Raw genomic sequence first — 21,773 nt, forward strand, 5'->3', positions numbered from 1 at the left:
TCTTGACATTGCTCCCTCCATTTGATAAGGCCCTGTCCTTTCATCTCTATGTGTACAAATCCTTCCCATTCTTTAAAAACTGGCACAACTTCTATCTCTTTCATGAAGTCTGCTTTGAACGTCCAGTCCCAAAGCATTTACCGCTTTTCTCATCTCCTATACCAATTTTTCTACTTCTCTATATGGAACTCTAAAGTTTCTGCTTTGTAGAATAGTCATCTGTGCATCTTTCTAATTATGTACCCTAAAGATCTTGAGTTTCGTAAAGGTATCGTCTGAAGCGTTTTGTATTCTACAAACCATCCAATACAGTGCAGTGTACTCTGTAAGTACTGAATAAATGTTTACTAAATTGAAGTAAGCAAATATCTATTACTAAGGGCATAATATGGTTTATACATGTAATATTTTATCCTTTATTTTTAAATACTTAAATATATGGTATATCGTAAGCACTCAATGAATGCTTATAATGACAAAGAGAGAGGGAAGGATAACCTGGAATTACCAGTTCCCATTCCAGTTGTTACATTTGTGTTATTATAATAACCAGCAGGCAGAATTATTATAAACAATATATAATCTCTGATTTTTTGGGTCACAGTTACTGGTTTAGACACACAGAACACCAAAGAGGAAGGGAACTGTTCTATCTGTTAGGGCTTCAGCTGAGAAAATGTATGTTTCGGCTGTCCTAAGCAGAGCTGCCATCCATACATTCTGAGTTCAAACAGTAGTACTTGAGAGAGCTTGATACGGTCTCTCTTTTTCCAAGGAAACAAAGATGCATGCCATCCCTCCTGGACCATTAATGGTAATGCTACTAGGATCTAACAGATTTCAGTAAGAGGAGAAAATTCCTCAGGAGGAAATTCCTTTAGGAACCCCAATATAGCCCGAAATGCTGTCATTATGACCAGTTAGAGTGGTTTTACTGCAATCTGTTTAAGCAGGACAAAATAGGACTAATTCTTAGGAATTCAAGTATGGTATGATATCAGCAAATCAATCATGATATTTTATTACACTCACATAATAAAGGGAAAAAACATATTAATATATCACTAGGTTCTAAAAGGGCACCTGATAAATCCAGCAACCATTTCTAATAAGATTCTAAGTAAAATGAGAATAGGAACAAAATCTACCTAAACATGATAAAGATTTTACCATATTAAAAAGTAATCATAAAATAGATGGTAAAACATTGAATTCTTTTCCATTAAAATCATGAACTATCACAATTATTATTTAATATTATTTTGAAGATTGTGGCTAATGCAATAAGATAAGAATATGAAATAAAGGGTATAAATATTAGAAAAGAAAACACAAAAAATCTTTTAGTCATAGATTATATGACTGTATACCTTAAAAAAATCCCAAGAGAGGATGTAGAGTTTCTAAAAAAGAAAATGCTATAATTAATAATAGAATGTGCTAAGGTGGTTGCAAACCAGAGAAGAGGCTTATTAATCAATAGCTTTGCTTTATATAAGCACTAAACAAGTTATAAAGAAAAATGAGGACTTCAACATTAAAATGAAAGTTGTTAAAACTCTATAAGACAAATGACCCAGTTTTTTCAATGAATAAATTAGAAAGAGAAAATGTGGAGGGAAGAAATGCAGATTAAAAGAGACTTAAGAGATATCAACCAGTTATAATGTAAGATCTTTTGGATCCTACTTGGAAAAAACTATTGAGGGGGGATGAGAATAGGAGAAATTAGTTTTGGAGTTCCACTTCTGCACTTCTGTTTAGGATGTGAAAATCTGCAAGAGAACGTCACTCCCCTCCCAGTAATAAAAGAAGGCCAAGACATCTACAAAATCATAATTATTCTTGAACTCATTAAAGATCTGAGGTCACAAGGCAATCAAGTAAAGTGAATTCCAAAGAGTGACAAGCCCCTCCAAGGAGAGACAGAACACAAAACCATCTTGCCTTTGGCAGCGCACAGGAGAAAGAGGATGATTCCATACAAATGAATAATAAGAAGTCACATAAGAGTTTAAAAAGTTCTTAAAGGCCAAGTATAGCCTATTACGTTAGTTTAAAATTGCCTGGAGTCCCAGATACAAGAGACATACTTCCAAGTTCTTTCCCATGAGTTCTTTTTCCACTGGGTGCTCTAAAGAAAGATTGGAAACACAGAGGGAGACTTGACGGTGCTTGCGTGCAGGAGATGATCAGTTGCTGAGAGACAAGCATGAAACCCAGCCAGTTCCTCAAACCTTCTCCAAACCTCAGGAGACAAAAGCCTTAAGCTCTTGGATGTATGAGCTGCAAACCTTCTCATCCCAAGGGCCCAGGCAAAGATCCATTGCTACTGGAATAGGTGTTGAACTAAAAACCCTCTGTCCCTGGAGAAAGGGTAGGAAACCTGCCTGGGCCCAGAGTATACCAATACTAAGCAGAGGTCTCTGACATTGGAGAAGGGTCAAGCACCTGGTGATAGAGGTCTATTTCATATCACAGACCTGCAGTAACTACTGAAAGCTGCGAATGAAACAGAAACACTGAAAAATCTCCTTCAGCACCCCATCCTTGCTTTCAGCACATAGTAAAAACATCCCACTTCTAGAAGAATTTAAAGTCTGCGCTACACTAAAGATTATAACAGAAACAATAAAATCCAAACCCAGCTCAACTCCTGACTAGATTAACTTAACCTTGCACATTAAGGCCCAATAGAAAAAGAGGTGTTCCCATTTCTGCATATAAATATTATTTTCCCTAGTCTCTACTGTTTTTATATACATCATGTCCAGCATTCAACGAAAAATTATGATATACAAAAAGTAAGAAAGAATAAACCATTGCTTTATCAAGAAATAAAGCAGTCAAGAAAATCAGAGTCAGAGATGTACCAGATATTGGAACTATCAGACAGGGAGTTTAAAATAACTATGTTTAATATGTTAAATGATCTAATGGAAAATATAAACAACATACAACATACAGAAACAGATGTAGAATTTTATCAGAGAGATGAAAATTATAAAAAAGAGTCAAATAAAAATGCTAGAAATAAAAAAACACAATATCAGAGATGAAGAAAATTTCTTTTCTGGCTCATCAGCAGATGGGACAAAGCTAAGGAAAGAATCAATTAAAGATATGCCAATAGAGATGAAAGATACGCCAATAGAGATTATCTAAACTGAAACAAAAAGAAAAAAGAGTAAACAAAACCAAACAGTGCATATAAGAGCTCTGAGACAACATATGGTCACAAATCGTCTAACATATGTGTAATTGGAGTCCCAGAAGGAGAAGAGAGAGAGAATGTGGAAGGAGAAAAATTTGAAAAGATAACGGCTGAGGATTTTCTAAAATTAATGAAAGACAACAAACAGATCCAAGAATCCCGGAGAACCCCAAGAAGGATTAAAAATAAATATACATACCCAGACAAATTATAATTAAACTGTTGAAAACAAAAGACAGAAAGAAAATATTGAAGGTAGCCAGAGATGAGGTTGAAGGAAATTTAAATACAGACAAACAGAATTAAGAATTAGAGCCCACTTCTTGGAAACTATGCAAGCCAAAAGACAACAGAGTGACATCTTTAAAATACTGAAAGAAGAAATTATTTTTTTAACATTTTAAGTGTGATAACGGTACTGTGGTCAAAATTTTTTTTCTCAATAGCCCTTATACTTAAAGATTCACACTGGGGATTGCTTTACAAGAATCAAGGAAGAGGGCTCCCCTAGAGAAGAAGGGTAGAGAAAAAGCAATATTGACCATGAGTTGATGATGGTTGAAACTAGGTGATGAACACATGGGAATTCAATATGATATTCTCTCTACTCTTATAAATTTTTTTAAAATTTCCAAAATATTTTTTAAAGGAATAGAAATTTTTAAAAATAAGAAGAAATAGGCAGAAGATGTGAGTGTATCACAGCACATATCCCACTAGGTCTCTCGGATTTTTTTTTGCTTCTAATTAACTCTTCCTCCAACCTTTGATTCACAGTGGGCTCGCAAGTCTCCAAACTGGAGTCACTGAGGGCTGTAGCCACCCTCTTTAGTAACATCAACCCAACAAAGCCTACCAGTGCCGAAGCTCTCTTCTCCACATAGAGAACACCGTCCCGAGTCCATCAGATTTGAGAAGAATCTCCATCCAGCTGGGGTCTCATATACAGGGACCTTCATTGATTTGGCCACTCTGAAAAATGAAATTTGAGGCAACAGTCAATTCATATATCTCCTTTCCTTTCTTTTCTCAGCACAGGAGGAAGTCTTTAGGATCTATTAATTCTATAACCAGAGTTCAGAACATCCTGAACAATGTTGACGGTTTTCAGGATGTCAAGTCATAAGATAGAGAATGATAAATAGCATATGCCAATGGTCCTTAATATTGCTTTCCCCATAATATAGAAAATATTAACTTAATGTATAGAATATTCTCATATTTATGTTTCCCTTCTATAAATGTTCCTTTATCTTTGTGGTAAGATCCCACTTGGGGAATCTCAGAATCTAAATTAAGATGGTATTTGGTACAACACTTTGAAGTATTGTTTGACAGTATATACTAAAGATGAATATATACATATCCTATGAACCAGCAACTCAACTTCTAGAAATTACTGATGACATGCAGTGGATACCATGGTGCACTGCTCAGTTTCACACACATACGTGCATACATACATACACACACACTTACATATTTGAGGACTTTTAGGACTGGAACACTCATTCTATCAGCTGCTAGAAATGTTGATGGCTGACAGCTCACAGATATGACCCCCACTCTCTGCCAAAGAGATATGTCTCACTCAAAATCATGTTCCCTTCCCTGTGTCAAGCCACAATGCAATGACTGGTGAATGAAGGATGTATAAAGGTCTAGCTTCCTTGCCCCCATTTGGCACAACTCTGTCAGGCCATTTCAGCTCCAGAGCTCCCCATAGGTTGGCTAAGCCTTTGTTGTGACTACATCACAGTCCAGCTTCTCTCTTTCTGTCTTATCCTCCTTCCTCACTTCCCCATAGGTGTTGATCTTGAAGGCAACCTTGATCTTGGTAGCAGAAAGGAATAAACTTTCCACAAGCAAATCTCTCTCAGAGCTGGTTCTCTGAGAGCCCAGTGTGTGACATTACTCCAAAGAGTATGTACACAAGATTTTACAAAAATGATCATAGAATAATTCATAAAAACTGAAACAACCCAAATATCCATCAAAGTAAAATGGACAAATGATTTGCAATATATAATGCCATATCACAAATTCCATTGATCAAACTATTGCTACATGCAACAACTTGAATGAACCTCACAAACATAATATTGAGCAAAAGAGACCAATAATAAAGAAACATATACTGTATTGTTTCATTTAGATAAAATTCAAAAACAGCTAAAACTCATCAATGCTGTCAAAATTCAGGCTCAGAAGATCAAAGGGGTCAAGTGTTTTGCTCAAAGTTTCACTGAGGTAAGAGGCAAAACTAGAATTTGGACCCAAGTCTGTTTGATTGCTGCTCATGTTCTATCCCTCTATACCACGCTGTCTCCCTAAATGTTTCAGTGTTTCAAAGGTGTACAGGATGCTAGGGAATGAGCTGGTACCACAAACACTGGCCTGAAGAGTTTCATCTTCTCCACATGCAAGCAACCAACAGAGAAAAATAGCAAATGCCCGCCACCAGCAAGGTTTCATTCTTTGGAGGCTGTAAGAGCAGGTGGCCACAGAGAGGAACCAGTGTCTTGGTGAAGAAGAGGAAGAAAGATGCACATAGGACAAAGGACACAACATAATAATGATTTCTTCAGGTTCATTTTGTTGCCGGCTAGAGGAAAACATATCTAGAAACTCCTGCCGCAGGAAAGGGAACACCTCCCTTTCCGTAAAACCCAAATATAGTCCATGTGCTCAGGATCTTGAAAAATTGTGTTCTAAGTCTCTTTCAAGTTTGCTTTGAAAAGAAGCACTTTTTAGATGTTCGGGTGTTACTTCAAAGGTTCTGTTTTCTCTTTTTTTCAATGGTCTAAAAGACATACACAATCATGCCTACATCCTGGTAGTAACAATGAAGCAAGTCCTCTCCAAATGGTAGAGCAAATGTAAATTTTCAGAGCCATTACTTTCATGGTCAGGAGCTCAAGTAAGGAGGAATAATTCACACAGAAGCTTTCCAGGGGCACCCCACAGAAAAGCTCAAAATTAATTTAGCAAATATGAATGCATATGATTACCAAAGAGAATGTGCAACATGGGGCAGAGGTGAAGGTAAGAGAGAGGGTAGAGGGTGTGGCTGTATATTTTCTGGCCAAAACATTCTTGTAGGTGCAAAGCCAAGTTGGCAGATCTGAAGGGAGGGGAAAGGATTTCCCCAGCTCCCACCCTTTCCAATTAATCACTGTCAGGAGGTCATCAGGCTGAAGGCTGAGGCAGAATTTTAAAGGACCGGATACTTTTATGACTATGAGCCACAGTTGCAGCTATGTAAGCTAAGATAACAATATGGGTAATTAAATTCCAGGATTCTGAGCACGAGTTGATTGTGTCCAAGAGTCAGAAAGGAATTCCCCTTCCTCCCCCCTCTACTGAACTTGGGATCCATCCCAAACACAGCACTCAGCAGAAACCATGCTCTAGACTGGGTTTTGGCAGGAGGCCCCCGGGGAGTCTCTGAAACCCTCTGGGACAAAAGTTCAAAATGAAGCTGCTCACGGTGAGGGTCTGCACCCGTCTTCTTGACTGCTGCCACCATGTGTTGGAGACAAACATGAGAACTCACTTTCTAGGAAAGACCAGAGCATGAATGAAAAGAAAGAGAAACAAATCTGGACCACAATTTTCCTGTAAGTGGCTGTGAGCCCTGGTAGCCAAAAACACATGGTGGATATAAGCTCCTTAGTGTGGATTTTAAAACCTCTAAAATATGGCTTCAGGTTAGAAGCAGCCTCAACCTATCTCTCCAACAGTTTCTCTCATGATACTCCCTGCATGCACCTAAAGGACTAGACCATCTCTAATTTTCCACATATACTCTTGCATTTTTGCTGTTGTTGACTTCTGAGTCCTTCTTCATGCTTTTCATTTACTGGATTAATCCTCCTTTCCAATCTCTTGTCAAAATACTTCACATTGCTTCAAGCCCTGTCTTAAACACCCTGCCATTGTGAAGCCTGTGGAAAAGGCTGCTAGGTGGTCAAGAAACCCATCTCTTCTCCTGGACACACAGCTGGACTACACTTCCCAACCTCTCTCACAGTTAGCTGTGGCCACATGGCAGATGTCTAGCCAAAGGAACTCAAGTGGAAATGATGTGCACCCTTTTCAGACCTGGCTATTAAAACTTCCCATCCTCCATGTTTTTCTCCTTCTGCTGGCTTAATGTGGGCAGGCCCAGCAGTCCTAGGAGCTACATGTTGAAAATGGTGGACCCACGAGATGAAAGGATCTGAACCTCTGAATCACCATGTGGAGCAGAATCAATCACCAATCAGGAAAACCTGTTTTTAACTTTTGATGATGGAGAAATGATCTTTTGCTGTGTTTGAGCCATTATACATTTTGGAATTAGTTTTGTAGCAGCAGCAGCTCCACTATCTTAAAGAATACATCATTTCCTCACCAGCACAATCAATCCAAAATAATCCTTCTTGCTGCTACACTGCCTCTCACCTGGTAGAGAGTCTTTCTGTTCACATTGTCATTATATATGTTGTTACCTCCTTAACACTTTCCCTCCACACACAGACACTCCTACTACCAAGGTGTTAGAAGTTCTCTGAGGGCAGGGGTTGCATTTTATATACCTTTATAGCTCTCCAATTTCTAAGATAACATAGCACCTTGTCAGACTTGCCCTCAATAAATTCTGTATCTTTTCAGTTGACTAATACCTATTATTTAAGGTGTGTTGTTGGATAGCAGGGGGCAAAGTATCTCTATTTTATGGTCTTTTCTCCTTGTAGTCTCCTAAAAAATAAGTAAGTCATTTCTGCATGTTTTATTTAAATTAGTCACTTTGAGCAAAGAGAATTAATTTCTCCAGGTATTAATTAGTGGGGATCAGGATGAGATAAAGGCATTTCTTGAAAATAAAGGTCTTACAGAGTTAGGGCAGTGACTAAATGAGAATCAAAGGTTTGAGAAGCAGGAGACATTATCTCAATTTTACCAGTCTGGTGGTCGTGCTACCCTCATGTGATCAAGCAAGGTGATAGATACAAAAGCATCTTAAAAGTGCCCTGAGAGCTCACTACATGTAGAGGTGACAGCATATCCATCTTTGTGCCTCCCACATCCAGCACAGTGCATGCCCAGAGTAGGTGTTCAAATATCTATTTACCTAATTATACAGAACTACATCATTGTGTGTGATACTCCACTGGAATATCAATGGCTATTAATGACTCTCTTTTAGCTTGCAACAGAATAGCCAAATGAACAATGATTGATTATACCAAGTGCATGGGGCGTACCCAGCTGCTCTTAGAATCCTACTTCAAGAAAGTTGCAATAGATTTAAAGAGGACAAGATCCAGGTCCCTCTTCCTTTGATTTATCTCCAAATGTCCACTTTCTTGAGAGCCAAGCAGGGCTCATAATTCTATTTTCTACACACTGAGCTCTCAGCCCCTTCTTAAAAAGCCCCCAACTGCATAGACTAGGAGAAGATATTTGTATTACATATATCCAACAAAAGACTTACATGTAGTTTACATAAAAACACCTATGAATCAATTGAAAAAGGCAAATAACCTTTAAAAAAAAATGGGTGAAAGTCTTGAACAGGTACTTTACAAAAGAAGATATTCAAGTAACCAATTAGCAGATGAAAAGATGGTCAACATCATTAGAGATAGGGGAACTGCAAATTAAAACCATAATGCGATATCACTACATGCCCACAAGAATAGCTGAAAAGAGTGGTATTTCCAAGTGCTGGTGAAGGTTTGGAATGCTCATGTATTGCTAAAGGAATGCAGATCAGTACTGATCGTGGTATATTTATTTTTGTGATATATTTACACAAAGGAATAACGTAGAACAGAGAAAATTAATGAAACACCACTATATAGGACAATATGAATCAATCTCATAAACATATCATCAAGTGAAAGAAGTCAGACACAGAGGAATATCTACTTTATGATTCTATTTATACATAGTTCAAAAATAGACAAAACTAATCATTGACATTGGTCTAGGCAATTATTTTTTGGATCTGACACCAAAAGCACAGGAACAAAAGCAAAAATAAACAAGCGGGACTACATAAACCAACAAGTTACTGCATCACAAAGGAAACAGTTAACAAAATGAAAAGGCAGCCTACAGAATAGGAGAAAATGTTTGCAAACCCTATATCTGATAAAGGGTTAATTTCCAAACTATATAAGGAACTCTTACAACTCAATAGCAAGAAAACAAATAATGCGATTAAAAAAAATGGGCAAAGTATCTGAATAGACATTTTTTCCAAAGAAGACATACAGATGGCCAACAGACACATGAAAGATGCTCAAGATCATTAATCATCAGAGAAATGCAAATCAAAACCACAATGAGATATCACCTCACACCTGTTAGAATGGCTATTATCAAAAAGACAAGAGATAAGAGCTGGCAAGCATGTGGAGAAAAGGGAACACTTGTGCATTGTTGGTGGGAATATAAATTGGTACAGTTGCTAAGAAAAACAGCATGGAGGTTTCTCAAAAAATTGAAAATAGAACTACCATAGGATCCAGCTACTCCACTTCTGGGTATATATCCAAACAAAATGAAAAAAGGATCTCAAAGAGATATCTTCTTTCCCCTGTTCATTGCATCATTATTCACAATAGCCAAGATATAGAAACAACCTATGTGTCTGTCGACAGATGAATGGATAAAGAAGATGTGGTGTATATATATAATGAATACTATTCAGCCATAAAAAAAGAAGGAAATCCTGCCATTTGTGTACATGGATGGACCTTGAGGGCATTCTGCTAAGTGAAAAAAGCCAGAGAAAGATAAATACTGTATGATATCATGTGGAATCAAAAAAAAATAAAGTCCAACTCATAGAAACAAAGAGTAGATTCATGGTTGCCAGAAGGGCAGGGGTGAGGGAAATGGGGAGATGTTGCTCAAAGGGTACAAACTTCTAGTTATAAGAAGAATAAATTCTGAGGATGTAATGTGTAGCATGGTGACTATAGCTAATAATGATATATATTGTATACTTGAAATTTGCTGAGAACAGCATTCTCACCCCCAAAAAAAGTAACTATGTGAGGTGATGAATGTGTTAATTAACCTGATTGTGGTAATCATTTCACAATGTATATGAATATCAAATCACCATGTTATATACTTTAAATATATTACAATTTTATTTGTCAATTATACCTCAGTATAGCTGGAAAAAAACCAAAAAGCTAATCATTGGTGATGGAAGTCAGTAGAGTGCTTATCTCTGGGGAGGAGGGGAGAAGTAGCGACTGGAATGGGAACAAGGGAGCTTCAAGAATGCTGTTCTGTTTCTTGCTCTAGATGGTAGTTCTATGGGTGTGTTCACTTGGTAAAAAGCCCTTGAGCTATGTATCCATTGTGCCTTTTCTTTATATGCATTATACTACAATTAAATGTTTATTTAAAAGAAAAAGGTCTCTGTAGTATTTATGACTAAGTACAGATTTGAATTAGCCATGTTTACATAATCCCAAGAAACAAACTACTAAAAATGGAGTTTAATAGCATTCTGGATATGCTGGTTAATGTCAGGCAGACATTTAACAAAACTGCCTTCAAATTAGTCCTTTAGTATTTTCACGATGAGTTCACTCCCAGATCCCTTCTTTGATGTCTGACGCTGCTGGCTGGAGCTGCTCTGAGGTAAAAGGCTTACATGAGTTTGCACTTTAAAAGCATTTCTAAGGCTACCTCCTCAACTCACAAATATGAACTAGGCAGGGTTCATCTAGGCCTTGTTTTCCAACAGCAATCTTAAAGTCTACTCTTAAATTCACCTTTTGGATGGAGCAACTCACACTTTCAGGTGACATAAATATAAAACTTGAGGCTGCCATAATAAGATGACCACAAAAGTTTTCATCCATATATGTAAACCTTAGAAGAGAGCTGCTTGTTCCCGGGGCCTGTAGAATCTCAGCCTGGTGTAAACCTCAAACTCATGTATTAAATAACACCTTGCTTGCCTCTCTTATCAGTGAGGTTGTAAGGATCAAATGAGATAGCATATAATGAAAAGAAAGGCTCTAGCAACTGCAAAATGTCCTACAGGGTTACAACATCATCGCTGTTCTTGGTATTGGATCTTTCACCCCAAGGGAAATGGACATATCATTTAAAGAATATTTACAAGAAAAAGCAAAAGATAACTGCATGTCTCATGCTCCCTCTAAACTTCTAGATTTTGGCCAATTGTAAAACAAACAGAGGTGGACCTCAAACCCAGGAGCCTTTGCTGCTTTATCTAGAAGCTTCCGCGCTTTCATTTTAGGTAGGTGTTATGGGAGAAAATAGGATCCTTCCCAGTTAGATTTTAAATTCTGTTAGGAAACATAAGGCAAGCGTATTTCTGAGGATCTTGACTTTACTTAAAAGAAAAAATTTGGCTTTGGGAAATTGACTAAAGATCCAAGAGAAAAATATATAAAATTTAAACAATCACAGGTTCACTCTCTTATGCTAGTAAATAATCTGGAACCCTATATCTGAGAATTAACAAGTATCTGTATTTACAATCTTGATGCTTGGGCACTTTGATGTAAACTCTTCCTGGTTCTAATTATTTTCAAAGAGGAAAAATTGTTGAGTGGCTGCCACCGGCAAATTTGAAGCCCCAAGTGTTCCAGTTAAGCTGAGAGATAAAGAGACAATTGTCAGCTCTTCTTCAGATTCCCACAAGATTGCTCCCGAAATGGCAAAAAGTGAATCTTCTTGCCTTTTTGTTTTGCTTTGAATTTTTGCTAATGTAGACACCCTAGTGAAACTGAAAAAAAAAAAAGCCTATATAATACCCTCGGAAGATTTAGAATCAATTCATTTACTCCTATAGAAAAAAATAGTAAGTAAGAACTGATATGACAGCTCTAACCCAGGAGATACCACATCTCACTAAACAAAGTTTCTTCTCTTAAAAGCTTTTCTTTGTTTTCTCTTCTGGATTCAATTAGCATCCTTTTCTGGATGTTGTTATAAAAATTTTATTGATCCTATGTCACAAAACAGGAGAGAAGGAACATCTAGGCATTGGACATTAAATAAATATACAGTGACTGTAAAGGCATACTCATTCTAAAGGAAGAACAAAGCCCAGAGAAAACCAGTACTTGTGTAATGCTGCATCATTATTCTTTGGGTAACACCATGACAGAGGTAAACATTGAACTCGCATGGCATTATCAGTCTTCCCAGAGCAAACATCTGTCCTTTGCCCCAGTGTTTCATATTGGATTCAGTTTCAGCAGTGCCACAGGACCTCAGGGTTTTTCCTAGTGTTCTGTGAGCCTAATTCTGATCCTAAAATGGTTAATTTAAACCTTTGTAGCCTAAAATTTGACAGAAGAGAGTTGGGAATCTATCCCCATGGGTAAACTAAAGTAAGACTTTGAGGGGGGACAAATGAGCAGACTATTCCACAAGTTGGGTCTAAACATAAGGAAAAAATTGATAAATCTAATCACATTAAAATTTATAAAATTCTATTTGTCAAAGACACCAAAAAAAGGAAGTAAGCCATAGATTGAGATAAGATATTTGCAATGCATAAAACTGAAAGATTAGTAGCCAACCTAAATAAAGAAGTCCTGTAAACCAAAATGAAAAACTCAATTGACCCAAGCCATTTACAGAGGAAGAAGATTAATTGGCCCATATGAAAATACACAGTAAATCAGGGAAATGAAAATTAAAACAACAGCCAGATATAATGTCACACCCATGATATAAAACAGAAAAAAGAGAAAAAAATCTAATAATACCAAGTGTTGGTGGGAATGTCATGGGAAAATGGAAACCCAAAAATCGATGGCAGGGTTGTAAATTTGTACACTCACTTTACAGGGTAATTTGAGAATTCCTAGTAGAGTTGATCATGCTCTTTGACCCAGCAAGCCTACCTCTCGGTATCTACCTTTGAGAAACTGGTACACTTGTGCACAAGGACACTGGTTCAAGGATGTCTATTACAGCACTATTTGTGACAGAGAAAAAGAGCAAAATCAGAAGCAACCTACTTGTCTATCAGTAGGGGAATTGACAAGCTGTGGTTTATTTATACAGTGGCAAATCAACAGCCATGTTTCAAGGGCTCCAAAGCATAGAATGCAAAAGAGCCACAAAGAAGAAATTAAGTGTGTACTTCTGTCTTGCAATATTATCTAAGATCCCTACTATTCCAGTTACTATTTCTCCCTTGCTAGTCCAAATTGGAAACCTAGTGGGATGTCATTCCTGCTCTCTAATAACAGGTTTCATATATTTGCAACTCTGAAGAATTAATGACAAAATGAAGAGACACAACATCATCTGATTTGGAGAACCAGCCAGAACCTGCCAATGCCACCAGAGCCACAGAGGGACTTGGAAGATCTCCCCTTCCCATAGCTATGCTTCTGAAGGCAGAAGGCAAGTCCTTGCACACTAGCTGTAACCAGCTGTAATTAGCCTGAGCATTTCCCAAGATTCTTAGTCATTGTTTTACACTTGCATGGATAGAACTCACAACTTTTCTTTCCTTTTTAATTAAGAGATGGTGCTTGTATTCTGTGTAGTATGTGTATTTCCCCCTCTCTTTTCTCCTGCTAACCTGCCCACCAATATCACAGAGAAGAATTCACCAGTTCTGCATATATTTCTTAATTGAGACTGTCATTTCCAGCTCCCTTTAGGAGGAGTTCCTGGTTCTTTGACAAAAGGAAGATGAAGAACCTTCAGGACCAAAGCTCCTGAGATTCGAGGCAGAGATGCCAGAGCAGAGATACACAGACCCTCAGGTTGCCCAGCATTCCCTCTGGGAACCTGGGTGGCAGCTGTCCATGCTGGCTTTGGAATACCGTGTACTGAACAAGTCATTTCCCTGACATTTAATCTCATCAGGGAACTCTGACCTGTGGCCCAATGACTGACCCAGGTCATTGCTTTCCTGGGATGCCAGATCAGAGTCATCAGGCAACTATCTTTACATGGGCTCTGAGAAAACAAGTGTTCATCAAGGGACAGGAGAAGCAGCCACCCTACCTGAAAGGTACCACACATTCAAGACTGCCCTTACCCTTCCAGGGTTTCCATCCATTACTCAGGATTGGGTTTAATTTTGCCAATAAGTATAAGGAAAGTTCATGCCACAGTAATTCTGCTCTAACATTAACTTATCTTTTAAAAAAGTTTCAGTTTAATGAGACATAGTTATGAGGAAAGAAACTATTCAAAAAGTTGATGTCCTTTCACGGGAAATGAGTTTTACAGCACAAGATAAAGGTGAGTGGACGGAAAGGAAGGCAAACACGCATTGCCCATGGAACCTGCACATGGATGAGAGGATGGACTCTGAATTCTGACTGCCTGGGTGCCCATCCAGCTCCACCCCTTCTTGGCTATGTGAGGCCAAGTTACTTAAACTCAGTAAGCCCAGCTCTTTCATCGGCAAGATGGAATAACAATGAATCTCCTCACTTGGGGAGGACTAAATGGGGTGACACTTGGAAAGCCCCAAAGAGCAGGTACATGGATATCAGCAACAGCGATTAGCATGTTACCTGTCCAGCTGCTGCTTCCTGCCTCCCCTCTATCCTCCCGCCATAGCAAACTACTGTTTTGATAGAGCCTCCTTCAAGCGTCATGTAGCTTCAGATCCCTGCACACAGTTCACTTAGGTGGGGATCTCTTGGTTTCAGTTAGAATCCCAACAGGAATAGATGACACATTCAAAGTGAGTAATCTGAGGAGAGTTTAGTACCGGAACTAGTTACACAGCTGTGGGCAGTGGAGAGGGAGAGCACAATGGACAGTACAGTACCCCAGGGCAAGTAACATCACGGTTAGCTTCACCCCACCCCCGGATTCATCCCTGGAATCCAGAGACAGAGCTGGGTGGAGAGGGCTGCCTGGCAGGAGCCACGACCTTCAGAGGAGGCACGTTGCCAGTCCACAGAAACCCCATAGGAAGAGAAATAAATTCCCGGCCGTATTCTCCTCCCTCTGTCTGATATCTGCAGTGCTCTCAATTGTCCAAACCCCACTGAAATCTGGAGGGAAGACACGCCAGTTGATACAGTCCATACAGGTCAGCCTGTGGGACAGGGCACAGGGAGAGGATGGAGAGGGGATCTTGGGGGCAAATGGAAGATAGCCAGCACACTCTTCATCCATCCCTCTAGACTCAGGCTGCTTCCCGACTTTCCAGGTTAATCTGCCTAGTCCCTTCTTTGTGCTGCCACTGCAAACCCACTAGTTACACACTCAGCTCAGGGTATTGCATTAGATGTTAGGACAGCTGACTCCCTCTACTCTGTGAGCCCCTGGAGAACGAGGGCTCTGCCTGGCACAGAGCAAGTGCTTTAAGACATTTGTTAATTCCATGTGAGCATCACGGAGTCTATCAGAACACAGACTCCTCTTATACGGGTATAAATCATAATGTAGATTCCAGAACTAAGTCCTTCAAATACCGACGGGAGCAAGTACATGAGACCACTGAAAGTTCAGGATAAAATTAAGTTATGGTGGATGAATTTCCAAATGGAATTACACCCAAAGAGTTGGCTAAAAAGATTGATAATCTCACTTCTAATTAAGCGTACGCTAGTTTACCAAGTCCAGTGCTGTAAGTTTATTGTGAAAAGGTAGGAGATTATGGTCAAACTGGCCTCTCTTTACCTTTGCGGGCTTTCTCAACCAAATGCTCATTTCACTGTAAACCTTCAAGAGGGAAGGGTACACGTTTCTCACATTCACAAGGAGCCCCTTGTGGGACTGAGTTTCATTTAGCGTACGTTGGAAAACACTGGTTAAGATAAACCAAGAAATTTATTTTTTATATGATGATGGCAGGGGTGCACTTTAAAGGAATTTACTCCTACTGAACACTTTTGAAGAGCAAGAGAGAAGGAATGTGTCAAAGAGTCTTAAGTCAAGTCAAGGATTCTCAGCAAGATGCCTTTCCCAAAGAGGCATGAGAGACAAGAAGTTGTAAGGGCATCCTGGGGAAGCAGAGACGCCCCCACTCCAGGTCCTGGGTTGCAAGAAGCTCTGAGCCCAGCAAAGAGGGGCAGCCCAGGGGCGTGGCCTGCACATGTGGTTGACAGCAGGGCTCTTTGGTTCTAAGTCATGCTCTCTTCTCCTGAGCAGGCTGGTCCGGGGTACAGTCCCCAGGGAGGCAGTGGGGCAAGAGGAAGGAGGTGGGCAAAGCAGCTATTTGCATTAGGGATGGCCCGTGCGGTGCCGGCCGCAGCTGAGCTGAGCTCTCTCTCAGAGGGTCTTGTTGTCTCTGGGGGATGGGGACCAAAATAGGTTGGTGAGAACACACAGTTCCTGAAATTAATTGGAGAAGCAGAGACTCCCCAGGGAAATAAGGTCACTCAACTGCCTTGTCCCCCTTCTCAGAGACCAAGGCGCGGGAACATTTATCTATGTGGATCCCTTCTGTGTGTAGGCTGCTTCTGGGCCTAATTGGGGGCTTAGGAGAAACTTCATCTCAGAGGAAGGGCAAGGTCGAGAGAGAACATGATGGCTTCTGGGCACTGAGAACCACTGCAGGGGCAGAGCCTTGTGTGAGAGGAACAATTCCTTTTAGGTCAAGATCCCACATCCTACGGTGAAGGGATGATAAAAATAGATGCAGCACTAGGAGTACCACTCTCTATGTCAGCCCAAGCCTGCAGCCCAAGCAGTGCCTTTGTGCTAAAGGTATGCCCTCTTCAAGACCCAATAATTTCCAACTATCAACAAGTGTTGTAGCACACTGCTTTTCTTAGAAAAAAACACTTTAATGCCATTGGCTGAAACATTGTCATAATAAGTACTCAAATGTAGATGTCCTCCATGTGAACACTGTCCCCTTAGAATGTGCTGCCCTCACACAGTGCACATCCTGTGCAACTGGATTCAGCAGCTCTCTATCAGCCTCACCTGAATTTAGGCAGAGTAGAAGCTACTGCTCTCAAGTCCCTTAAACACATTCCTGATATGGCAAGGGGTGGACCACACCCTCCCCAATGGTCCTGCAACTGAGGGTGGACCAACAAGCCTTTCACAGTCTTTGAATTTTATTTTTCTCCAATCATATGCCCTGCCCAACAACTTTCGGTGGTGGTGAACTCTGAGTTTGCATGTGTGTGTGAGGCCCCACCCCATATAATACCAAACATATTAAAATACATCGACATCTCACATAAAAATCTACTTTTTGCTCCAAGAGAATATTGAAAGGATTTTTATAATTTTGTTTTTGAAGTGAGGCTACAAGTCACTCATTTAATTAACTACTGGCAATGATTTCTCATCAATCATGTATACTCGGGAATCCTTTCAAAATGAGCAAATACGTCCTACAAATTATTTGCAAGTGGTATGATGATTTCTTGGATACTAAACTTAACAATAAAGTGACGATACGTGCATTTTATACACATTAAACTAGGCAGTTAATCATGTTGATGTTGCAGTGCTCTTCGTTGTGGAGCTAATAATTGTTTTCAGATCTCTAATTTTAAGTTCCTGAATATCGAAAGCCCTAAGCAAGGGGCTGAGGATGCCAATGAGGGATACAATGACCTGGCACATGTGGGCATGCGTGTGCTTCTGTGTGTGTGTGTGAGAGAGAGAGAATGTATAGGTGGGTGGGCTTGTGTATGTAGGTCTGTGTGTGCATGCATGTGTATGAGGGTGTGTGCGCGCACGCGCGTGCGCTGGGGGCAAAGGGAGGGCGGAATGACGCTGTCAGAACCTTAAGCAGTTTCTCGCACAATAAGATTTCAGAGAGAAGTCTTCATGTTCTCCTCCCCTCTATCTCCACAACATTCTGCGCATACCATACTTATTTTCAGAAGGTCCTACAAATTTATTTCCGTACATTCCATCCCAGAATTCCCTCGGCTAGCTCACATTTTCTCTGCCAATAGCCGGCGCAGTTAATTGTGCCCATCTGGAATACCAGCTATGGATACATGCAATCCCAGTGCACTGACCGGGTACTAGGCTACCGACTGAGTTTCTCCGAAAATCTCGAGGCAACGTTCCGAGGGTCAGAAAAAGAAATGATCGTTCACTTGTAAGAGATTTTCCAGCTGGATGAAATGTGACATTTGAAGTTTTCTTCCCCTCATGAAACCAAATGTGCATATTTAATCCAAATAAAAGTAGCAAAATGACTTCATGGGATGTAAACTTCTATAACTTACAGTAAGATGACATCTATGGAGGACCCAGGTAGTATCCTTGAAGGCCTAACCTAGCACCCAAGCCAGACCAGTTTCCTCTTTTGTCTGGCTGGTGGTGCTTAACTATTCGGCGTCTCGGAAGAGGCGAGTGCTTCCCACACTTTCTTGATAGTAACAAGCATCTGGGGTACTTATTAAAGATACAAACCTAGGCCCTTCCACTAGCCTCTCTCCAATTAGTAGGTCTTGGTTAGAGTACAGGTGTCTATACTTATAACAAGCAGTATTCTTATTTCTAGGAGATTCTTATTTCTAGGAGGGTTCATAAAAAATGCTGAGTTAACACAAACTATACGCAAGTATCAACGATCAATTAACCTATGCAACAGGGTATATATATTATATACACACTGAATATATATATACACTAAATATATATATTATATATATATATTAATTGCGGAATTTTTATGCACCTATTACATAATGTTTAAGAAGTGCTCAGAGGATATTATCTGATTGGGGGTCCAGACTCAAAATGACATTGAACATCGGGCTTAGCATAGATGTGAGTCACGTCTCACGTGGATGTGAGAATAGGGACAATGGCAGTGAAACCCTGGCAGGCTGAGGTCAGCCCTTGCCTCCCCATGGCATTTCTCACACACGTGAGCAGAACAGCCCGCCCCCCAAACCTGTCAGTATCGCACTGTCTTTGAAATCTGACAAGCCTGGCTTCAAAGCACAGCTCTGACACTTTTAATTCTGTGACCCTCATAGACCAGTCACTGTCCTCTCTTGTCCTGTTTCCACATCTAAGAAATTGGAATGGTGGTGAGACCCACTACTGAGAGGAGTTGGTCCTACTTCTCTGTAATGCTTTAGGGAGGTTGTGCAGCAGAGCGGAACAAGCTTGGGCTTCTTGGGTGGACAACCCTGGGTTCAAATCCTGACTCCACCTTTCACTAACTTCGTGGCCTTGGGTGAGTTGCTGCATTTCTGTAAGCCTCGGTGTCCTCGTAGGTAGAGATGGGGGCGGTTGTGACACATAGTAAACACACCAGAAAGGCAGCACAATTGAACAGGTGGAAATCCTCACCCTGGTTGGGGAAAGTGGGTCTTTTGAGGGCTTCCAAGAAAAGCCACCCACCCATTGGTGACAGCCTGTAAGGAAGTGGGGGGCTGACAGAGGGATCTGTATCTGAAAGATGGCTGTGTGGGATCAGGACCTGCCACCACCCCACTCGTCACCAGCCATGTGGACGGGACAGATTGTTCCCTGGGAAGGTGCTGCCTGTGAGCTGAAAGGGCTAGGATCTTGGCCCCAGCTGAGGGCACTCATAGCCGAGCGTGGCATTGAGGGGAAGAGTCTGTCCTCCGTTGAAGAAATACTTCCCAATTTTACCTTCCAGGGACTCCAAAGGCTTGGAATTCCCAGACAAGCCGTGCTTTCCGCCCTCCACGACTCAGTGATGTCGCTTCCCTCACCTCGGCTAGCCGGCTCTTAATTGTCCTTTAAGTCTCAGCTTCTGGGCAGCACCTCCGGAGCCCCAGAATGAGATAAGGCCCCACCTGAGGTTCCTTAGGCAACACAATCACCTCCCGCAGGTGTTCTCTTCTGCTCTCCCACAGCACCGTGCGGCACCTGCGCCATAGCCCTTTCACCTCGTTGTCCTCGTCCATCTCCTCCAGCAGCTTCAGGAGAACGAGGGCTGTGTCTTTCTCTGAACGCCAACTCCTAGCACAGGGCCAGGTACTGAACAGATGTTTGAGGGATGTTTATTGATTGAAAAATGACCACTGGGCTACATTCTAACGGGGGCAGGAAGGATTATCAGAAACTCAGAGGTGGGAAGATTCTAATATGCAGAGCCCTACCTGCTTGAGAATCACTGCAGGTAGCAACAAGTGTTCCTGACAGGAGTGGGCTCTGCCTGTGAACAGAAAAACAGTTTGAGAACCCCTGACCTAACTGAGAAGAGAAGGCAGGTCCTAAGCAGTGCAGGTCTGTTAATGAAATTAGCACAGGGCTCCAGGGGAACTGGGTGGAAGCCTCTGGGTGGGACCTAGGTTCTGCACTGAAGGTGCAGGGGCCTCAAGGAGGTCACACACACAAGCAGGCTTCCCTAAGCGTCCCTCAGCACTGCCTTTGGCTGGATGATTCTGCTACCTGGTTGCCCTGGCAGCGTAGCTGCTGCTGGACATGCCCAGAACAGGGGGCAGGCATCCAAAGGACATACACTGTTGTGTTTCTGTCATTTTGGCCTATCCTGCAGGATAACTCAAGAGGGTGGAATTCAAAGAAGGAACTGAGTGTAGGATTAGCTGCGACCAGAGGGGATAATCTTTGTACCTACAAGTAGAAGCTCCTCCTCCCTTTGAGGCCCCTCTTGCTCTCTCCTCTTCTCCCACTTAGCTGTCTCTTTCCCTTGAATTTTAACCCAGAATTGACACCAGTGCTCTCTTTCCTCTCCCCCTCTTCAGTGCTCCAGCTCTAGGAGTGGAGTATTTACTCTTGAGGAAGGGAGTAGGGGTGGGGTGGAATGGGGAAAAGAGAAGGGATGGCATGGGATGGGGGAGGGAGTAGGCGTGGGGTGGAATGGGGGAGGGAGAAGGGGTGGGGTGGGATGCGGGAGGGAGTAGGGGTGGGGTGGGATGGGGAGGGAGTAGGGATGGGGTGGGATGGGGAGGGAGTAGTGGTGGGGTGGGATGGGGAGGGAGTAGGATGGGGTGGGGAGGGAGAAGGGGTGGGATGGGGAGGGAGTAGGGATGGGGTGGGATGGGGAGGGAGTAGGGATGGGGTGGGATGGGGGAGGGAGTAGGGGTGGCGTGGGATGGGGGAGGGAGTAGGGGTGGCGTGGGATGGGAGATGGAGTAGGGGTGGGGTGGGATGGAACTAACATTTAGTGAGCAGCTACCTAGTGCCAGGGACTGTGCTAGGTGCTTCCACAAATTCATGCATCGAATCCCCCAGCCATCCCACAGGGCAGGCATTATTATCATCCTCCTCAGGCTCTATTGCCTGTTGTCCAGAGAAAGGGCCCCAGCCCAGAGACCCTGCTGCAGGGGTGGTCTGAGCTGATCAAACCAAGGCTGGACTGGGGTGTCCACCGGGTAGACTGAGCCAGAGGAGACCTGAGAGAGCATGAGTGTCACCATCTCACTTACAGCAGCACTGAGGACCCTCAGATCCACAGTTTATTTCCGTGAAATCTCTACAGGTTTGCAATAAACCCTTCCTTTGTCCTTGCTCTAACTTGATTCATTTCTGCCCCTGGCAACCAAAATGCCCGGATTTAAACAACCATTATCAGCAGACTACAGACTACAAAACCGTGGTACCAAGAGATTAAGTAGTTTGTCCAATGTCATAAACTGATAAGTGGCTGGGCGGGGAT

At 41.5% G+C, this 21,773-nt stretch overlaps 1 protein-coding gene across 2 annotated transcripts in view; it reads right to left on the minus strand.

The window, feature by feature from the left end:
• PGM5 (phosphoglucomutase 5) overlaps window positions 1-21,773 on the minus strand; it is a 176,938-nt gene that overhangs the window by 65,474 nt on the left and 89,691 nt on the right. For both annotated transcript variants that reach the window (XM_004440642.3, XM_087444517.1), the window contains exon 7: window positions 4,071-4,186. In XM_004440642.3, the coding sequence (XP_004440699.1) occupies window positions 4,071-4,186 (116 nt within the window). The remainder of the gene's footprint in view (window positions 1-4,070; window positions 4,187-21,773) is intronic.

This window comes from Ceratotherium simum, chromosome 20 (genome assembly GCF_057802395.1).
Source record: "Ceratotherium simum simum isolate JZ-2026a chromosome 20, ASM5780239v1, whole genome shotgun sequence".
Classification (NCBI taxonomy): domain Eukaryota; kingdom Metazoa; phylum Chordata; class Mammalia; order Perissodactyla; family Rhinocerotidae; genus Ceratotherium; species Ceratotherium simum.